The following is an 18,864-nucleotide window of genomic DNA, read 5'->3' as shown; positions in this document are numbered from 1 at the left end:
CCTTAATTCCTTTACTGTTCAAAGACGTATCAATCCTTGCCTTAAAACCATTCAATGAGGTAGCCTCAACTGCTTCACTGGGCAGGGAATTCCACAGATTCGCAACTCTTTGAGTGAAGGAGTTCCTCCTCAACTCAGTCCTAAATCTGCTCCCCCTTATTTTAAGGCCATACTCCCTCATTCTAGTTTCACCCACCAGTGGAAACAACTTTCCTGCTTCTATCTTATCTATTTCCTTCATAATTTTACATATTTCCATAAGATCTCCCCTCATTCTTCTGAATTCCAATGAGTATAGCCCCAATTTATTCAGTCCTTCCTCATAAGTCAACCGTCTCAACTCTGGAATCAACCTAGTGAATCTCCTCTGCACCCCCTCCAGTGCCAGTATATCCTTTCTCAAGTAAGGAGACCAAAACTGTGCACAGTACTCCAGGTGTGGCCTCACCAGCACCTTATACAGCTACAACATAACCTTGCTGTTTTTGAACTCCATCCCTCTGGCAATGAAGTACAAAATTCCATTTGCCTTCTTAATTACCTGCTGCACCTACAAACCAACTCCTTGAAATTCCTGCACAAGGACACCCAGGTCCCTCTGCACAGCAGAATGCTGCAATTTTTTACCATTTAAATAAAATAGTCCATAAACTGCCTTTAACTCCTACCCTCTGTTAAGGTCCTTTTGAACATGGGGAGGTCGTGATGCAATGGTAATTTTGCGAGACGAGCAATCCAGGGCCCCAGGTTAATGCACTGGGAACATGGGTACCAATCCCATTTGAAAGCAGTAAGAAGTTCCACAATACCAGGTTAAAGTCTAACAGGTTTATTTGGAATTATGAGCTTTTGGAGCATTGCTCCTTCATCCAGTGAGTCTTACTGTGCCCACCCAAGTCCAACACTGGCATCTTCACATCATTTGAAATCAGTTAGTATAGCTGAAATTGAAAGCTAGTCTCAGTGAAAGGTAAAAAAAAGTCCCTACAGTGCAGAAGGAGTTCATTTATCTCTTTGAGTCTGTACCAATTCTCTAAAAGAACATCTTACCCAAGTCCCCCGCTTAATTCACACATTTAACCATGGCTTTTCCCCTAAATTTACACATCCTCGGACACTAAAAGGAAAATTAGCATGACCAATCCACCTAACCTTTGGACTGTGGGAGGAAACCGGAGCACCCGACGGAAACCAACAAAGACATGGGGGGACGTGTAAACTCCAAGCAGACAGTGACCCAAGGCTGGAACCGAACCCAGCTCCCTGATGCTGTGAGGCAACAGGACTAATCATTGTGCTAACCACTACACCGCTGTGTTACCTTGGTGACCATGAAACTATCATCGATTGTTGTTCAAAACTCAACTGGTTCACTAATCCCCTTTAGGGAAAGATGTTCTTTTTATGAGCAGGAACAGTTTCTCCCTAATTACTTTGTCTGGTATCCTCATTATTTTGAATATTTCTTTCAAATCTCCTCTTAACTCTCTTCTCTCCAAGGAGAACAGTCCCAACCTCTCCAATCTAACCAATTGAACTCTGACTCTGAGTCTCCCATTGTGATTGGTTTTATTTTACCTTGCTACCCTCTCTCTAATTCCATGTGTGTCAATCTTCTCCATTAGTTGCCTTATGGAGATTAATGATCAGTTGAGGGAGGAATGTTGGCCAGGAGGTGAGGAGAAGTCACTCTTTTTCTATAGTGCCAGGAGACTTTTGACATCCTAACAACAGGCAAAGCAATGTTCTTTATTTGCTGATATTCTGGGGTGAGGTAACCTTGTGACTTGTGGCCAGTCTGCTACTAGTTAAGCCAAGCTGCCACTTCATTTCCAAATTGGATGGCATGGCGGTACAGTGGTTAGCACTGCTGCCTCACAGCTCCAGGGACCCGGGTTCAAATCCTGGCTTTGTCACTATCTTTGCGGAGTCAGCATGTTCTCCCCATGTCTGCGTGTTTTTCCTCCGGATGCTCCGCTTTCCTCTCAAAAGTCCAAAAGATGTGCTGGTTAGATGCATTGGCCATGATAAATTGTCCCTCAGTGTACCCGAACAGGCACCAGAATGTGGTGACTAGGGGATTTTCACAGTAACTTCATTGCAGTGTTAATGTCAGCCTACTTGTGACACTGATAAATAAACTTAAAAAATACTGCGTGCTGTACTAAGGGAAGTTTTGTTACTGCTGTTAATGAGCTATCCTAACTAGAATCTGGATTAAAAAGACCATTTCCCATAGAACAAAAAAAAACAGAAACAGCACAGAAACAGGCCCTTCAGCCCACCAAGTCTGTACCCACACAAATGTCTCCTTATATTTTCTTGCCTCTACATAGAACATAGAACATAGAACACTACAGCATAAACAGGCCCTTCAGCCCACAAGTTGCGCTGATCACATCTATACCTACCAAGCCATAGAACTATCTGTAACTTCCAATGCCATTAGATCCCATGTACTCATCCAGAAGTCTTTTAAAAGACCCCAGCGAGTTCGCCTCTACCACCACCGACGGCAGCCGATTCCACTCACTCACCACCCTCTGAGTGAAAAATTTACCCCGAACATCTCCTCTGTACTTGCTTCCCAGCACCTTAAACCTGTGTCCTCTCGTAGAGACCATTTCAGCCCTGGGAAATAGCCTCCAAGAATCCACCTTATCTATTCCTCTCAACATTTTATAAACCTCTATCAGGTTGCCTCTCAACCTTCGTCTCTCCAGGGAGAAGAGACCTAGCTCCCTCAACCTATCTTCATAAGGCATGCCTCCCAATCCAGGCAACATCCTTGTAAATCTCCTCTGCACCCTCTCAACAGCTTCCACATCCTTCCTGTAGTGAGGCAACCAGAACTGCGCACAGTACTCCAGATGGGCTCTGACAAGGGTCCTACATGTTCCATATTCCTCTATTCCCTGCCTATTCATATATCTATCCAGATGCCTCCTGAATGTTGTTATAGAGTCTGCTTTCGCCATCTCCTCCAGTAACGTGTTCTAGGCATTCACCGCCCTCTGAGTGAAAAACTTGCTCCTGACATCTCTTTTAAACATCCCCCCTCTCATTTTCAATCTATGTTCCTGAGTAATTGACCCTTCAACCCTGGGAAAAAAGACTCTGGCTATTCATTCTATCACAGCCTGTCATAATCTTGTAAACCACTATCAGGTCCCCCCTCACTCTCTGACGCTCCAATGAAAACAATCCAGGTTTGTTCACCATTTCTTCATGGTCCATATCCTCCAAACCAGTCAAAATCCTCTTCTACATCCTTTCCAATGTATCAATATTCTTCCGGGCATGAGTGACCAGAATTGTACACAGATCTCCAAATGCGGCCTAACCAAAGTCTTATGCAGCTGCAACATGTTTTTCCTACACTCAATGCCCTGACCGATGAAGATCAGCATGCCATATGCCTTCTTGACCATTTTGTCCACTCGAGTTACCAACTTCAGGGAATGGTGGATCTGCACACCTAGATCCCTCTGCAAGCTAATATTTCAAAGGGCTCTACCATTTACTGTAGACTTTGCTTCTGTAGTAGACCTTCCAGATTGCATCACCTCTCATTTGTCCTGGTTAAATTCCATCTGCCATCTTTTGACCCAGGTCTCCAGCTGATTTATATCCTGCTGTATCCTCTGACAATCCTCCTCAGTATCCCTACTCCTCCAATTTTTGTATCATTTGCAAATTTACTAATCAAACCACCTACATTTTCTTCCAAATCATTTATATATATTACAAACAACAGAGGCCCCAACACTGATAGGATGAATCTTTAGGCTTTGCACATTCCTAATGTCAGGTGATGGCATTACTACATACATCTAAACTCAACACTACGCGCTTGTACTTTTTTACTTAGTGAAGCAGTACCTGTATTGTAATGTTTTGTACAGTATCGTAAATCTTTCTCTTCTTTAAGGAGGAACTGTGGCAAAGTTAGTCCATCGGCAGTTTGCACTGGCTTATCTTCATCCCATTCGAAGATCAGATCATTCATTGTGTAGCCAACTGAAGAGAGAAAGTAAGAGTAGATCTATGTGATGGCAATACTATACAGTGGTTAAACTTATTTTGTTGTGAGTATAAATTAAACACAGAGAGAGAAACTTGCCCGGATGGGTGCAGCTCCAACAACACTCAAGAAGCTGGAACTATCTAGGACAAAGCAGCCCATTTGATTGGCACCTCATCCACAAACATCCTCTCCCTCCACCATCGAAGCTCAGTAGCAGCAGTGTGTACCATCTACAAGATGCACTACAGCAATTCACCAAAGGTTCTTAGACAGCACCTTCTAAACCCACGACCACTTCCATCTGGAAGGGCAAGGACAGCAGGTACTTGGGAACACCACCACCTGCAAGATCCCTTCCAAACCACTCACCATCCTGACTTGGAAATATATATTGCTCTTCCTTCGTGGTTGCTGGGTAAAAGTCCTGGAATTCCCTCACTAAAGGCATTGTGGGTCAATTAATAGCGTGTGGACTGCAGTGATTCAAGAAGGCAGCTCGCCACCACCTTCTCAAGGGCAACTAGGGATGGGCAATAAATGCAGGCCAGCCAGCGACACCCTTATCCCATGAATGAATACAAAAAAATGACAATGGGTGGGATTCACCCCTCCCATAGTGTGTTTCCTGGAGGTAGAAATTATTTGTCATTGGCGGCCAGTGGGATCTTCCAATCTACAGCATTTTGTGTGGCTCACACATCCTTTAGACAAAATATCTGGAATTAAGAATCTGCTGATGACCATGAAACTGTTGTCGATTGCCATCTGGTTCACTAATGTCCTGCAGGAAATGAAATCTGCTGTCCGTACCTAGTTCTGGCCTACATGTGACTCCAGAGCAATGTGGTTGACTCTCAACTGTCCTCAAAGGGAAACGGGGGACGGGTAATAAATGCTGGTGTCATCCGTGTTCCACGAATTAATAAAAGAAAATGAGTTTGAGGCTGATGGCAGATACTGAAAAAAAAATCATCTAACTGAGCCAGAAATGGGAAAGAACGAAGGAGAGTGAAACACAGAACCATCAACTCCTTACTTTGCTGAGAATCAATTTCAAACCTTAGATTGATAGGTATTTATTAAGTAAGGGTGTTAAGGAAGAGGGAACAAAGATAAATGGAACTAAGACACAGTAATCTAACAGGGTGGCTTAATGGGGTACTTCTGTTTTTTTCTCTTTATTCTTTCAAGGGATGTGGGTGTAACTGGAAAGGCAGCATTTATTACCCTTCCCTTATTGTCCTTGAATTCCCCTTCAGATGGGAAGAAAACACTTTGCGGTGGGTCTGGAGTCACATGTAGGCCAGACCAGGTAAGGGCAGCAGATTTTGTCCCTAAAGGGCATTAGTGAACCAGATGGACTTTTACAACATTCAACAATAGTTTCATGGTGTCCAGGGCAGCACGGTGCAGAAACAGGCCATCCAGCCCATCGAGTCTGCACTGACTCTCCAAAAGAGCATCCCAATCCTAGCCCCTTCTCAGAGGTAGGGACACTATCCACTATGACACGAGACCTACATTCTACAAACCAACACCTCTCATTGGACTGAATGTTTTCTGCTGCAATCTTTTTTGATCTTGACATCTTTTCTGATGTGTTAGACTCAAAATTGTTCTCTCTGGATTTGCAATTGCCTCTATCCTTGTGCACTCTACCCTCCAGCTTATAAAAGCAAGAAAGAATCATAGAATCCCTAGTGCAGAAGGAGGCATTTAGCCCATCCAGTCTGCACCGACCACAATCCCACCCAAGTCCTATCCCCAGGCATTTACCCCAGCTAGTCTCTTTGATACTAAGAGACAATTTAGCACAGCCAGTGCACCTAACTTGCACATCTCGGACAGTGGGAGGAAACTGGAGCACCCGGAGGAAACCCACGCAGACAAGGGGAGAATGTGCAAACTGCACACAGACAGTGACCCGAGGCAGGGGATCGCTCCCGGGTTCCTGGCACTGCGAGGCAGCAGTGCTAACCACAGTGCTACCGTGCCACCCCAAGCTAAAAGCATTTTCGAAAAATATATGAGTTCTATCAAAATACCCTCATAAAAAAATGTGTATCTTATCACTAAGGCAACCCAGCTTCACTATCATGTTATCAAGTTTTGTACATTTCATTTCCTTTTTTAACCAACTAAATGTATGATGTCACGTCTGTCTGCATTATATTTCATAGGCCTTCTATCTTTCCAATGTCTCCAACCTATCAAAGTTTTTTTATTGCTCTTCACACACTGCACAGCAACATGCTTGCATGAAAAGATCCCAAAGTGTGGCAGGTGTACCCCCAATTTTTCACATGCTTACATTGGTTGAAAATCATGCATTAGAGGAGGAGATATTTGTGTTCTCAGAGATTCACTTAAAAAATCTTTTCCAAATACAGCGAGTTTTCGTCTTAAGTCACCTCACTTAATATTCTTTTCATTGATTCTTTAGGGACTGTTTGCTGGATTTTGGTTGTGAGTTCCTGTTTTTATGCCATTTATTTGGCTTGAGAGATTCCCAAATCAGCCCTGATGCTGTCTTGGTTGCATCCCACTTACTGCTCCACTCACTGCACCACTTGCTGGCTTGCTCGCCACCTCACTGCAAATGGCCCAAAGAACCCTTGGAACCCTTGCCACATTCAGGCAAGAGAAACATAGAAATGTGAAGCAGGAGTAGGCCATTTGGCCCTTCGAGCCTGCTCCACCATTCATCATGCCTGACCATCAAACTCAATATCCTGATCCCTCCTTCTCTCCACACCCCTTGATCCTTTTCGCCCTCCCCAAAATATCTATTTTCTTCTTGAAATCACGCAACGTTTTGGCCTCAGCTACATTCTGTGAATTCCACATGGTTAGCATTCTCTGGGTGAAGAAATTTCTCCTCACCTCAGTTCTAAAAGTTTTATCCCTTATCCTCAAACTATGATCCTTGGTTCTGGACTCCCCCACCACTGGGAGCATTCTTTCCGAATGTATCCTCTCGAACACTGTCAGAGTTTTGTAAGTTTCTATGAGATCCCCTCTCATCCTTTTAAACACCAGTCAGTATAATCCTAACCGACTTAATCCCTCCTCATATGACAGATCTGTCATCGCAGCAGTCAGTCTGGTAAACCTTTGTTGCACTCCCTCTATAGCAAGGACACAGTAAAATATTTCTATTGCTATATGGGAAAGATGGGGAGAGACTCACTGTGGATGAGGAGAAACTTGCTGGCGCTGAGGGAATCAGTGGGGTCAGGAATAAAATCACTAGGAATAAGGGAGAGAATTGCTGGAGATCAGGCAGAGAACTGTGGGAATCAGAAAGAATTGCTGGGAATCAGAGGATGAATGAATCGCCAAGGATCAGGGGAGCTACTTCCTGTGCATTAACTCCAAATTATACATTAGCTATCATGGGAAAATTTGATTCAGTTAACTTTTTTTTACTTAAGGTTGCACATTTAAGAACATAAGAACATAAGAAATAGGAGCAGGAGTAGGCCAACTAGCCCTTCGAGCCTGCCCTGCCATTCAATAAGATCATGGTTGATCTGTCGTGGCTCAGTTCCACATTCCCGCCCTCTCCCCATAACCCTTAATCCCCTCTCTTAACAAAAACCCATCAACCCGCGTCTTAAAAATATTTAGCGAGGTAGCCTCCACCACTTCAACGGGCAGAGAATTCCAGAGATTCACCACCCTTTGAGTGAAGAAGTTCCTCCTCAACTCTGTTCTAAACTGCCCCCCCTTTATCTTGAGGCTGTGCCCCCTAGTCCTACTATCCTTTCTGAGCGGGAAGAGTCTCTCCACCTCTATCCTATCCATCCCATTCATCATCTTATACGTCTCAATGAGATCTCCCCTCATTCTTCTAAACTCTAACGAGTACAAGCCTAATTTATTCAGCTTCTCCTCATAGGTCAACCCCCTCAACTCCGGCATCAGCCTAGTAAACCTCCTCTGCACTCCCTCCAAGGCCAAAATATCCTTGCGTAAGTACGGCGCCCAAAACTGCACACAGTACTCCAGCTGTGGCCTCACCAATGCCCTATACAGCCGCAGCAAGACCTCCCTACTTTTATATTCAATCCCCCTCGCTATGAAGGCCAGCATCCCATTCGCCTTCCTGACCACCTGCTGCACCTGCAAGCTGGGTTTTTGCGACTCATGCACAAGGACCCCGAGGTCCCTCTGCACCGTCGCCTGCTGCAGTTTTTCTCCACGTAAGTAATAATCCTTCCTACCATTATTCCTACCAAAGTGGCCCACCTCGCACTTGCCAACATTAAATTCCATTTGCCATTTGAAGAACACAATTAAAATATTAAGTGAGGAATATTTGTAGGGACAAAATATCTGTCAAAGAGTTAAGATTTTCCTTTAAGCAACTTCAGATACATAGACCAATGTTAAAGGGGTTGACTGATAAAGTCAATAAAAGCAGGGGAGTTATAACATGAAGGAGTCTTGAAAAATGAACAAAATTCTCAATAAACCAAATCGAAATCTCAAAGTAGATTAAGGGATTTCATAAAGTTAATTCAGACGATTTGATTTTCAATAAAATTGCGCAGCCATTTGCGAGTTTGTAAGCTTCAATAAGAAATGAATGACTGACAAGAACAGGGATTCTTCACAACATTTACATACCAAAGTCCTGATAACAATGGCAATGTAGAAAAAGCAACGGAGGATTGTGGAAATTAATGCAGAGGAATGTAAAGTAGTTGAGTTCGTTGCATTCACAGCTCGAAGATGAATGAAGATGAAACTGATTGCATGAAGAATTTAAAAAAAGGTTACCTAGTCATTCTTTCGCAGCCAATGGCTGAGACATTAGATGAATTCTTTGCAACAATTGAAATGAGTGGAGTGTGGGAAGTTATTCACCGTGTGAACAAGATAGAGTACAAAAGCAGGAATGTACTGCTGAGGCTTTATAGAGTGACAACATTTGGAGTATTGTGAGCAATACTGGGCCCCAGTATCAAAGGAAGGATGTGCTGGCCCTGGAGAGGGTCCAAAGGAGAGCCGCAAGAATGATCCCGGGAACGAAAGGCTTAACGTACGAGGGGCGTGTGAGAACCCTGGGTCTGCACTCGAAGGATGAGGAGGGTTCTCATTAAAACTTGCACAATACTAAATGGGGTGAAGATGGGGAAGATGTTTCCATTGGTAGGAGAGACTAGCATCCGAGGATACAGCCTCAGAATAAAGGGACAACCCTTTAGAACTGAGATGTGGAGGAATTTCTTCAGTCAGAGGGTAGCGCTGCAAAGTTGGGTAGAGTAGTTGTAGATTGGGGAGGTAGGATGTTAGAATTTACTCTTTGCAAAATTGTAAAATGTTATTAAAAGATGATGCTTTTTCTGTGCAAATACACAGAGAACCCAAACTGAAACATTTGTATCAAAGGCCAAGCAGCAGCTTTTACCAAGACCACAGGCTTTTGAATTTAGCCAATCAATTTGAATCAGGCACTTAGATACTGAAATCCTATTAAATTTAAATCTGATGGTTTTGACAACCTAGGACCAATCCTATTGTGGGAAATATTGATATGTCATCATGGGTAAAAAAGGAGGCAGAGGGACAAACTGAAGAGTGCAACTGCCATCTGCCAGAGCTAACAGCTCTCAGCTCTAGAGAGAGAGGAAGAATCACTGGCTCCCATAACTTCAACTATGTCTTAAGAGAAGGATCATCTGGATAGCAAAGGTATCAAAGAAGAAAGAAGTTCCAGACAGAAGAAGACAAAACCTGGTTGTAATTTAGAGAGTGATCGAATTTTATTTCTGTTAATGAGTGGGAATTATATTTATTTGAACAGCATACCATTAGAACCCTGTTTATTCAGGATTAGTTAATAGTTAGAAGGGATTTATTTGATTTGTTAATGGCTTAGTTAATTTGTTTGCTGTTAGATAAATAAATAAATTGTTACATGTTGATTTTAGAATGAGTGTCAGGGATTTATTTTGTATTTAACCACTGGGACGTGCTGAAGAGCAGGTCACACCTCTTCACACATACTTACAGATTATAAGGCAAGGTACTCCTCCTTAGGTGTTTCGGTGTTCTCAGAGTTGGGATCAACCTCTGCTTTATAGCAGTGGTGAATCTATGGAATTCATTGCCACAGAAGACTGTGGAGGCCAGGTCATTGAGTGCATTTAAGACAGAGATAGCTAGGTTCTTGATTGGTAAGGAGAGCAAAGGCTTACTTTGCTTACTTACAAAGGGGAAACGGTGGGAGAATGGGGGTTGAGAAACTTATCAGCAATGTTTGAATGGCAGAGCAGACTCAATGGGTCAAATGGTCTAACTCTGCTCTCATATCTTATAGTCTTATGGATTGAGCCGTTAAATGAGCTTTAATGACTAAATACTTAGGCGAAAGAAATGACAAAGAATGAGGTGGGATTTGAAGCTTTTTGTCTCTGCCTGTATGAAATGAAGCTGCCATTTAAGGATACATGCTGGCTTTCTTCACTATCTGCTATCTTCACTGCATTTGGGGTGGCATGATGGCACAGTGGTTAGCAGTGCGGCCTCAGAGCATCAGGAGCCCGGGTTCAATTCCAGCCTTGGGTGACTGTCTGGAGTTTGCGCATTCTCCCTGTATCTGCGTGGGTTTCCTCCGGGTGCTCCGGTTTCCTCCCACAGTCCAAAGATGTGTGGGTTAGGTATATTGGCCATTCTAAATTGACTCTTAGTGTGCCAAGGTGTGTAGGTCAGGCGGACTAGTGGGGTAAATATGTGGGGTTACGTGGATAGGGTCTGGGTGGGATGCTCTGTTGACGAGTCGGTGCAGACATGATGGGCCGAATGGCCTGCTTCTGCACTATAGGGATTCTATGATCTGAGGTTGTTAAAAAGGCAAAACTGGCATTAGTGTGAAAGAAGATGCTGTTATTATCCTTGCTAATGTTTGCATATGTGAGCAAAGGGGGGTAATTAGTGTTATCTCAATGTTTGCTTGCTATTGAAAAACTGAGGTGGAGGAACCAAAGCTGTAACTAGGCACAGGACACCGGCAAGATTAAAAGGAGCAAAAAGAAATTAAATACAAAGGGAGAAGCAATCAGGCGGGAAAATGTAAACTCCAAGAGAGCTGTCATATGAGTCAGATGGATAGAGGGAGCCAGAGATAATAGAAAACAAAAGCACTCAGTTAGTGCCACGGGATCTCAATGACTTTGGTTGTCTAATTATTCTATGTAGCATTAACACATGACAGTATAACATGCTTGAATTGTATTAGTGTGTTCCTTTTAACCTATTTAGAATAAAACAGGCTTATCGCCCCATCAAATTACTAGACAAAGTAACATTATCCAAAGGCATTATACATTCACAGTAACTGCTGAAGGCCCATTGGTTGTGGTTTAGTTACCAGCAGCATTGCTAAACTACAAATGAAGACACTTCAGTCTCAACCGTGATTCCCTCCCTCCACAACGAATCTGTCAGCACTTAGCACCAAGCCTCATAGCTGAATAATGGTCACTTGAGTAAGATACTGGTGCACAGATAGGCCAAGAAAGGAGCTGCTTTTGTTTAAGAGATGTGGGGGATAAGAAATATGTTGGAGGCAAGATTGAGAAAATATTGAAAACTGTGATAGAAACAACACTCAGCACCGTGAGCCCTGTATTCATGACTGAGGCACAATGGAAACTGACAAATAATACATGTAAATGACTGGGATTTAAATTGGGGCAGATTAACTTTTGTGTGGGTTGCGCACTTCCTTCAGGGGTGTCAAAACTCATCATATCTTCTTTATAAATAGCAAGGATCATGCTAAAAGAATCTTTTACACTACAGTACACATGGAGAAAATGCCACATCAAACACATAGGTCTAAGCTTTCACTGAGTCAGGGAGACTTCTGGTTAGCACTGCTGCCTCACAGTACCAGGGACCTGGGTTCGATTCCGGCTTAGATCACTGTCGGTGTGGAGTTTGCACGTTCTCCTCATCTGCGTGGGTTTCCCTAGATGTTCTGGTTTCCCCCCAACTGTCCGAAAGACATGTTGATTAGGAGCATTGGCTGGTTCCCCTCCATCCATTGTGAGAATCCATTGAATTCCTACAGTGCGGAAGGAGGCCGTTTAACCCTTGAGTCTGCACACACGTCCCAAAAGAGCACACTATCTAGGCCCACTCCCCCACATGATCCCCATTAACCTGCAGATTGATCATGGTAAATCCACTTAACTGGCACATTTTGGACTATGGGAGAAAACTAGAGCACCTGGAGGAGATCATAGAATCCCTACAGTACAGAAGGCCATTCAGCCCATCAAATCTGCATTGAATCTTCAGCAGAACAGCCCACCCAGAACCAATTACGTAATCCTACATAGTTACCTCAGAAATGTCCCTAATTTAGACATCTTGGGACATTAAAGGGAAATTTAGCATGGCCAATACACCTAACCTGCATAGCTTTGGGCATGAAGGGGCAATTGCCACTGCACCGCTGCTAGTGACATCATCAACAACAAACTCTAACAGATTTGTCAAAAATGATTCCCCTTTGCTGAATGACTGCATTAAAATAATGAACCAAGTATTCTATATGAATGTTGCCAATAGCATATAGCACAATTCTACAACCCTTTAATTGTTTTTTTTTTGGCTTTGATGTTATAATAAGGGTGGTACAGTGGCACAATGGCTAGCACTGCTGCCTCTTGGCTCCAGAGACCCAGGTTCAATTCCAGCCTCGGGTGACTGAATGGAGTTTGGACGTTCTCCCTGGGTCTCCAGATTATCTCCGGGTACTCTGGTTTCCTCTCACAGTCCAAAGATGTGCTGGTTAGGTGAATTGACCAAAATAAGCCACCTCTTAGTATCCCAAGATGTGTCGGTTAGAACATAGAACATTACAGCGCAGTACAGGCCCTTCGGCCCTCGATGTTGCGTCGACCAGTGGAACCAATCTAATGACCCTCTAACCTAAACTATTCCAATGTTATCCATACGCCTATCCAATGACCATTTGAACGCCCTTAAAGTTGGTGAGTCCACAACTGCTGCAGGCAGGGCATTCCACACCCTTACTACCCTCTGAGTAAAGAACTTACCTTTGACATCTGTCCTATAATTATCAACCATAGGTTAGGTGGATCAATCATGGTAAATGCGCAGGGTTACACATCAGGGAGGGGGGGGGGGGGGAGTGGGCCTAGTTGGAATGCTCTTTCAGAGCGTGGGTGCAAACTGAGTGGGCCAAATGTCCCCCTTTTGCACTGTAGAAATTCTATGATTCTACGCATTATTGAAGCTGTTGCCTCTTCTGGCTCTTGTCCACAGGTAACTCGAGATAATTGCAGTCTGTGAGTTAGGGGTTACAATTCTACATGTGACAATCAAAGTGAGATGAGCAAGATTGAAAGCACTTGTGTGGGTAAGCTGGCTCTGACACAGCACTGTATTTTTAGATAGAACACAAATTGAGAGTGTGTTTGGATTTAGCATAGCCTGACATTAATCCTATAAGTCAGCAATGAGCAGGAACTAGAAGCTAGCTGTAAATTAGCTCCCAGGGAGTCCGGTAACTGATTTATTCTTCCAAAAATTCAGCCTAGGGAAACAATCAAGTCATTAGTCAAGGAAAATGGACTCTTCATGTTGAAGGATTATGTAATCATTCTCCACAGATTGTGTTAATGCTATTAATGTTAATTAATCTTTATAATTAAAACGAATAATTATTTAACTGTATATTCTATTTCACAAAATCCGCAAGCATGAAAAATACTCGAGAATTAAGTAAAGGCATTTTGGGTTATTTTCCTTCTGTTAACTGCCTGCGCTTGTTGACAATTCATTGCCAGTCAGGCAAAAATCGAATAAGAGGGAAGGGGTAAATTTAGTACCATGTCTTAAATCTCTCCAATTTGCCACCATTGTCTCTCTTCCTTTAAGATAGTCCTTTGAACCATTTCTTTGGCCAAATAGTTGACCAAATGTTTTGGCTCTGGATCAATTTTTGACTGCTGACACTCCTTGGGTGGGATTTTATGGCCTTGCTCTAGTCAAATGGATATTTCCATTGTCCGCTCCCTGCACACTCCGATTCCATACTGGGCAGGGCGGTAGAATTCTGGCGCTTAAGTGTAAGTTCATTCATTAGTGTCACAAGTAGGCTTACATTAACACTGTAATGAAGCCAATGTGGAAAATCCCCTAGTCGCCATACTCCAGTGTCTGTTCAGGTACACTGAGGGAGTATTTAGCATGGCCAATGCACCTAACCAGCACATCTCTCTGACTGTGGGAGGAAACTGGGCCACCCAGAGGAAACCCACGTACTCCACACAGACAGTGACCCAAGCCAGGATTCGAACCTGGGTCCCTGGTACTGTAAGGCAGCAGTGCTAACCACTGTGCTCTTGATAAGCATCGTGGGACATTCCACAATGGAAAGGGCACTTGATCAATGCAGATTCATTTCAGAACCAATATATACTTTGCTCATGTGAAGCTACCACAGAACTGCTCAGATCACAACTGCAGGCAAAATATTTGTGAAGCCAAGGCTTGTGGAGAAATCCATCCTTGTTTAGGGCAGGGCATCAGCTCTCTGCTGGAATGGAGTGGGGTACCTTTAATCCAAACACCAGCATTGGTCCCTTGGAGGATTGGAGAGAAGCTAAAGTTAAAGAGGCTCAAAAGGAAAGAAATAATGATGATGGGCAAAGAGGGAAGGGAGGGGAACAATTAATGTGTGTGTGCGAGCGGACAGTTTGGGGTCTTTTGGGTGAAGCCTGGAAATGCTGAAAATCTGAACCAAAAATTTACCATGTCCTTCCTTTTCTCCGACGCTGATAGATTTGCTCTGTATTTAATTCAGTTGTCAGCCTCAGGGCCAATGTTACTGTAAAAGTTTCCGTAGTCCCAGATAACTACAGGCTACTCTCCCCTTTGAGGGAGTGAGCTACCTGATGGCGATTTGACCTGAGAATCAACACACCTCAGGCAACAGGCAGAGCCTTTATGATTAAGTAAGTTTATTTATTAATCACAAGATTTACAATCTTGTGATTAATAAAACTGTAATGAATTATTGTGAACATCTCCTAGTTGCAACAGCCCGGCGCCTGTTCGGGTACACTGAGGGAGAACTTAGCATAGCCAATATACCTAACCTGCATATTTTTGGACTGTGGGAGGAAATCAGAGCACCCGGAGGAAACCCACGCAGACACGGGGAGAATGTGCAAACTCCACACAGACAGTGACCTAAGTCGGGAATCAAACCCAGATCCCTAATGCTTTGAAGCAACAGTGCCAAATACTGTGCCACTGTGCCACCTGGTATGGTGGCCGCTAACCTCAGACAGTATGAGAATTGAACTCGCGCTGTTGGCTTCACTCTGCATCATAAACTAGCCGTCCAGCCAACTGAGCTAAACCAATTCCCGGTGCTGATCATCAGAAAGGGTACATTCTTGGTTGGCATTTGGGTATCACTGTTGTTGCTTTTGAATTGTGTTTTATTTCTGTTTCCTTTATAAATTGTTTAGGAATCCTGCAATGAGCAATACACCTGATTCCCCAAAACCTGTCCACCATCTCCAAGGCGCAAGTCAGGAGTGTGATGGAATAACTTCCATTTACCTGGATGAGTTGCAGAAAATTAAATCTCACGGGATCCAGGGTGAGGTATCTAAATGGATACAAAATTGACTCCTTGACAGAAGCCAGAGGGTGGCTGTAGAGAGTTGTTTTTCAAACTGGAGGCCTGTGACCAGCGATGTGTCTCAGGGGTCAGTGCTGGGTCCACTGTTATTTGTCATTTATATTAATGATTTGGATGAGAATATAGGGGGCATGGTTAGTAAGAATGATGGCATAGTGGACAATGAAGAAAATTATCTCCAATTGCAAAGGAATCTTGATCAATTGGGCCAGTGGGCTGACGAATGGCAGATGGAGTTGAATTTAGACAAATGCGAGGTGATACATTTTGGCAGATTGAACCAGGGCAGGACTTACTCAGTTTGTGGTAGGGCATCTTGGGGGAGTAGGGGCAGAACAAACAGATCTAGGGGTACATATTCATAGCTCCTTGAAAGTGGAGTCACAGGTGGACAGCGTGGTGAAGAAGGCATTCAGCATGCTAGGTTTCATCAGTCAGAGCACTGAATACAGGAGTTGGGATGTCTTGTTGAAGTTGTACAAGACATTGGTAAGGCCACACTTGGAATACTGTATGCAATTCTGGTCACCCTATTATAGAAAGGATATTATTAAACCAGAAAGAGTGCAGAAAAGACTTACTAGGATGCTATCAAGATTTGATGGCTTGAGTTATAAGGAGAGGCTGAATAGACTGGGACTTTTTTCTCTGGAGCAGAGGAGGTTGAGGGGTGACCTAATAGATGTCTATAAAATAATGAGGGGTGCAGACAAGGTTAATAGTCAATCTCTTTTCCCAAAGGTAGGAGAGTCTAAAACTAGAGGGCATAGTTTAAGGTGAGAGGGGAGAGATACAAAAGTGCCCAGAGGGCCAATTTTTTTCACACAGAGGGTGGTGAATGTCTGGAACAAGCTGCCAGAGGTAGTAGTAGACGCGGGTACAATTTTATCTTTTAAAAATCAGTTAGACAGTTACATGGGTAGGATGGGTATAGAGGGATATGTGCTAAATGCGGGCAATTGGAATTAGCTTAGGGGTTTAAAAAAAAGGCAGCATGGACAAGTTGGGCCAAAGGGCCTGTTTCCATGCTGTAAACCTCTATGGCTCTATCAGCGCAGCTCCAACAACACTCAAAAAGCTCAACACCATCCAAGATAAAACAACTAATTTAGCTGCCTCTTCCCACCCCTCCCCCAATACCCACCAAATGAAATCGTCAGACCCCCCCCCCCCAACCACTGACAAAGACGAGTAGCACTGTCTTCCGTTTACAAGATGCACTGCAGCAACTGACCAAACCTCCTTTGACAGCACTTTCCAAACCTCTGACCTCTTCCATTTAGAAGGGCAAGGGCAGCAGACAAATGGGAACACCACCACCTGTAGGATCCACACCAAACCACTTACCATCCTGATTGGAAATGTAGTATCCCTACAATGCAGATCAAGGCCATTCGGCCCATTGACCCTGGACTGACACTCCCACAAAGCATCTTACCCAGGCTGCATCCCTGTGGTTTAGCTCACTGATCCCTCTAACCTACACATCTTAGCACACTAAAGGGCAATTTAGCCTGGCCAATCTATCTAACCTGTACATCTTTGAAGTGTGGGAGGAAACTGGAGCACCTGGAAGAACCGATGCAGGTATGGAGAGAATATCCAAACTCCCCACAGGTAGTCATCCAAGGCCGGAATTGAACCTGGGTCCCTGGCACTGTGAGGCAGCAGTGCTAATCACTGTGCCACCATACCACACTGGCAAGATACATTTCCATTCCTTCACTGCCGTTGGATCAAAATCCTGGAACACCCTCCCTAACAGCACCAGGGGTGTACGTATGCCACATGGCTTATGTCAGTTCACGAAGACAGTTTGCCATCAGCTTCTCAATTGCAATTTGGAATGAACAATAAATACTGGTCTTGTCAGTGATGCCATCATCCCATAAAAGAATAAAAAATATCAAAGCTTAAGTCACAATCCTTACGGGTAATGTACGCATGTGATAAGGTATTAACTTGGAAAATGATAAATAAGCAACCTCAAAGCACGTGATATAACTTGAATTAATATTTGTCAGTCTGATGAGCCAATGCATCTTCCAGAGTGATGGACAGATTGTAAAGCTGTCCCATCGTACAAGTATCAATCCAATTTAGTTCTCCATCCATAATCTCTCTGGGGAGAAGACAGCATACAGTTTAAGGGAGCGATAAAAGCCTGGACGGTGATTTGATTTATTATTGTCATTTGTATTAGGATACAGTGGAAAGTATTGTTTCTTGTGCACTATACCGATAAAACATACTGATCATAGAGGAGGAAAGGAGAGAGTGCAGAATGCAGTGTAATAGTCATAGCTAGGGTGTAGAGAAAGACCAGCTTAATACGAGGTAGGTCCATTCAAAAGTCTGATGGCAGCAAAGAAGGAGCTGTTCTTGAGTTGGTTGGTACATGACCTCATACTTCTGTATCTTTTTGCCGACAGAAGAAGGTAGAAGAGAGAATGTCTGGGGTGCATGGGGTCCTTAATTATGCTGGCTGCTTTTCCAAGGCAGCCAGGAGTGTAGACAGTGACAATCGATGGGAGGCTGGTTTGCGTGATGGCTTGGGCTACATTCACGACCGTTTGTAATTTCTTGCGGTCTTGGGCAGAGTAGGAGCCATTCCAAGCTGTGATACAACCAGAAAGAATTCTTTCGATGGAGCATCTGTAAAAGTTGGTGAGAGTCATAGCTGACATGCCAAATTTCCTTCGTCTTCTGAGAAAGTAGAGGCGTTGGATTATAAATCAAATCAAATCAAAATTTATGAAACATGCTAATGTCCAGGTTAAACTTCACAGGTTAAGCAATTCCTGGTGAGGTGGAGGATTATAAATGTAGGGAGGTTATGCTTTAGTCGTAGAGAGCATCAGTGAGACTTCTGGAGTATTGTGTGCAATAAGAAAAGATGAAAGCATTGGAAGCAGTTCAGAGAAGGTTTTCTGGGCTGATACCAGGAATTGTTCAACTCGTAAAGTTTGGTGACATCACCACTTTCATAAAGAATATGTTAAAATAAAAGAAATGGAGCAGATAACTGCTATGTTAAGAAAAGCAATTAAAATAGTCAAATAGGCCATTAACTACTGTTTTAACCGACTGGTTTAATGCTAGCAGCCTGTGCACCTATTTCCCGAGCTGTCAGAAACTT

General features: G+C 43.5%; 1 protein-coding gene across 2 annotated transcripts in view; it reads right to left on the bottom strand.

The window, feature by feature from the left end:
• The window catches only part of glra3 (glycine receptor, alpha 3), a 224,254-nt gene that overhangs the window by 38,197 nt on the left and 167,193 nt on the right, over positions 1-18,864 (bottom strand). For both annotated transcript variants that reach the window (XM_080189748.1, XM_080189749.1), the window contains exon 6: positions 3,883-4,020. In XM_080189748.1, coding sequence (XP_080045874.1) covers positions 3,883-4,020 — 138 coding nt within the window. The remainder of the gene's footprint in view (positions 1-3,882; positions 4,021-18,864) is intronic.

Source organism: Carcharhinus amblyrhynchos, chromosome 5 (genome assembly GCF_965287045.1).
Source record: "Carcharhinus amblyrhynchos chromosome 5, sCarAmb.v2.hapA, whole genome shotgun sequence".
Taxonomy (NCBI): Eukaryota; Metazoa; Chordata; class Chondrichthyes; order Carcharhiniformes; family Carcharhinidae; genus Carcharhinus; species Carcharhinus amblyrhynchos.
The sequence above is the reverse complement of the archived record's forward strand: the minus strand, read 5'-3'. Positions and strand labels throughout refer to the sequence as shown.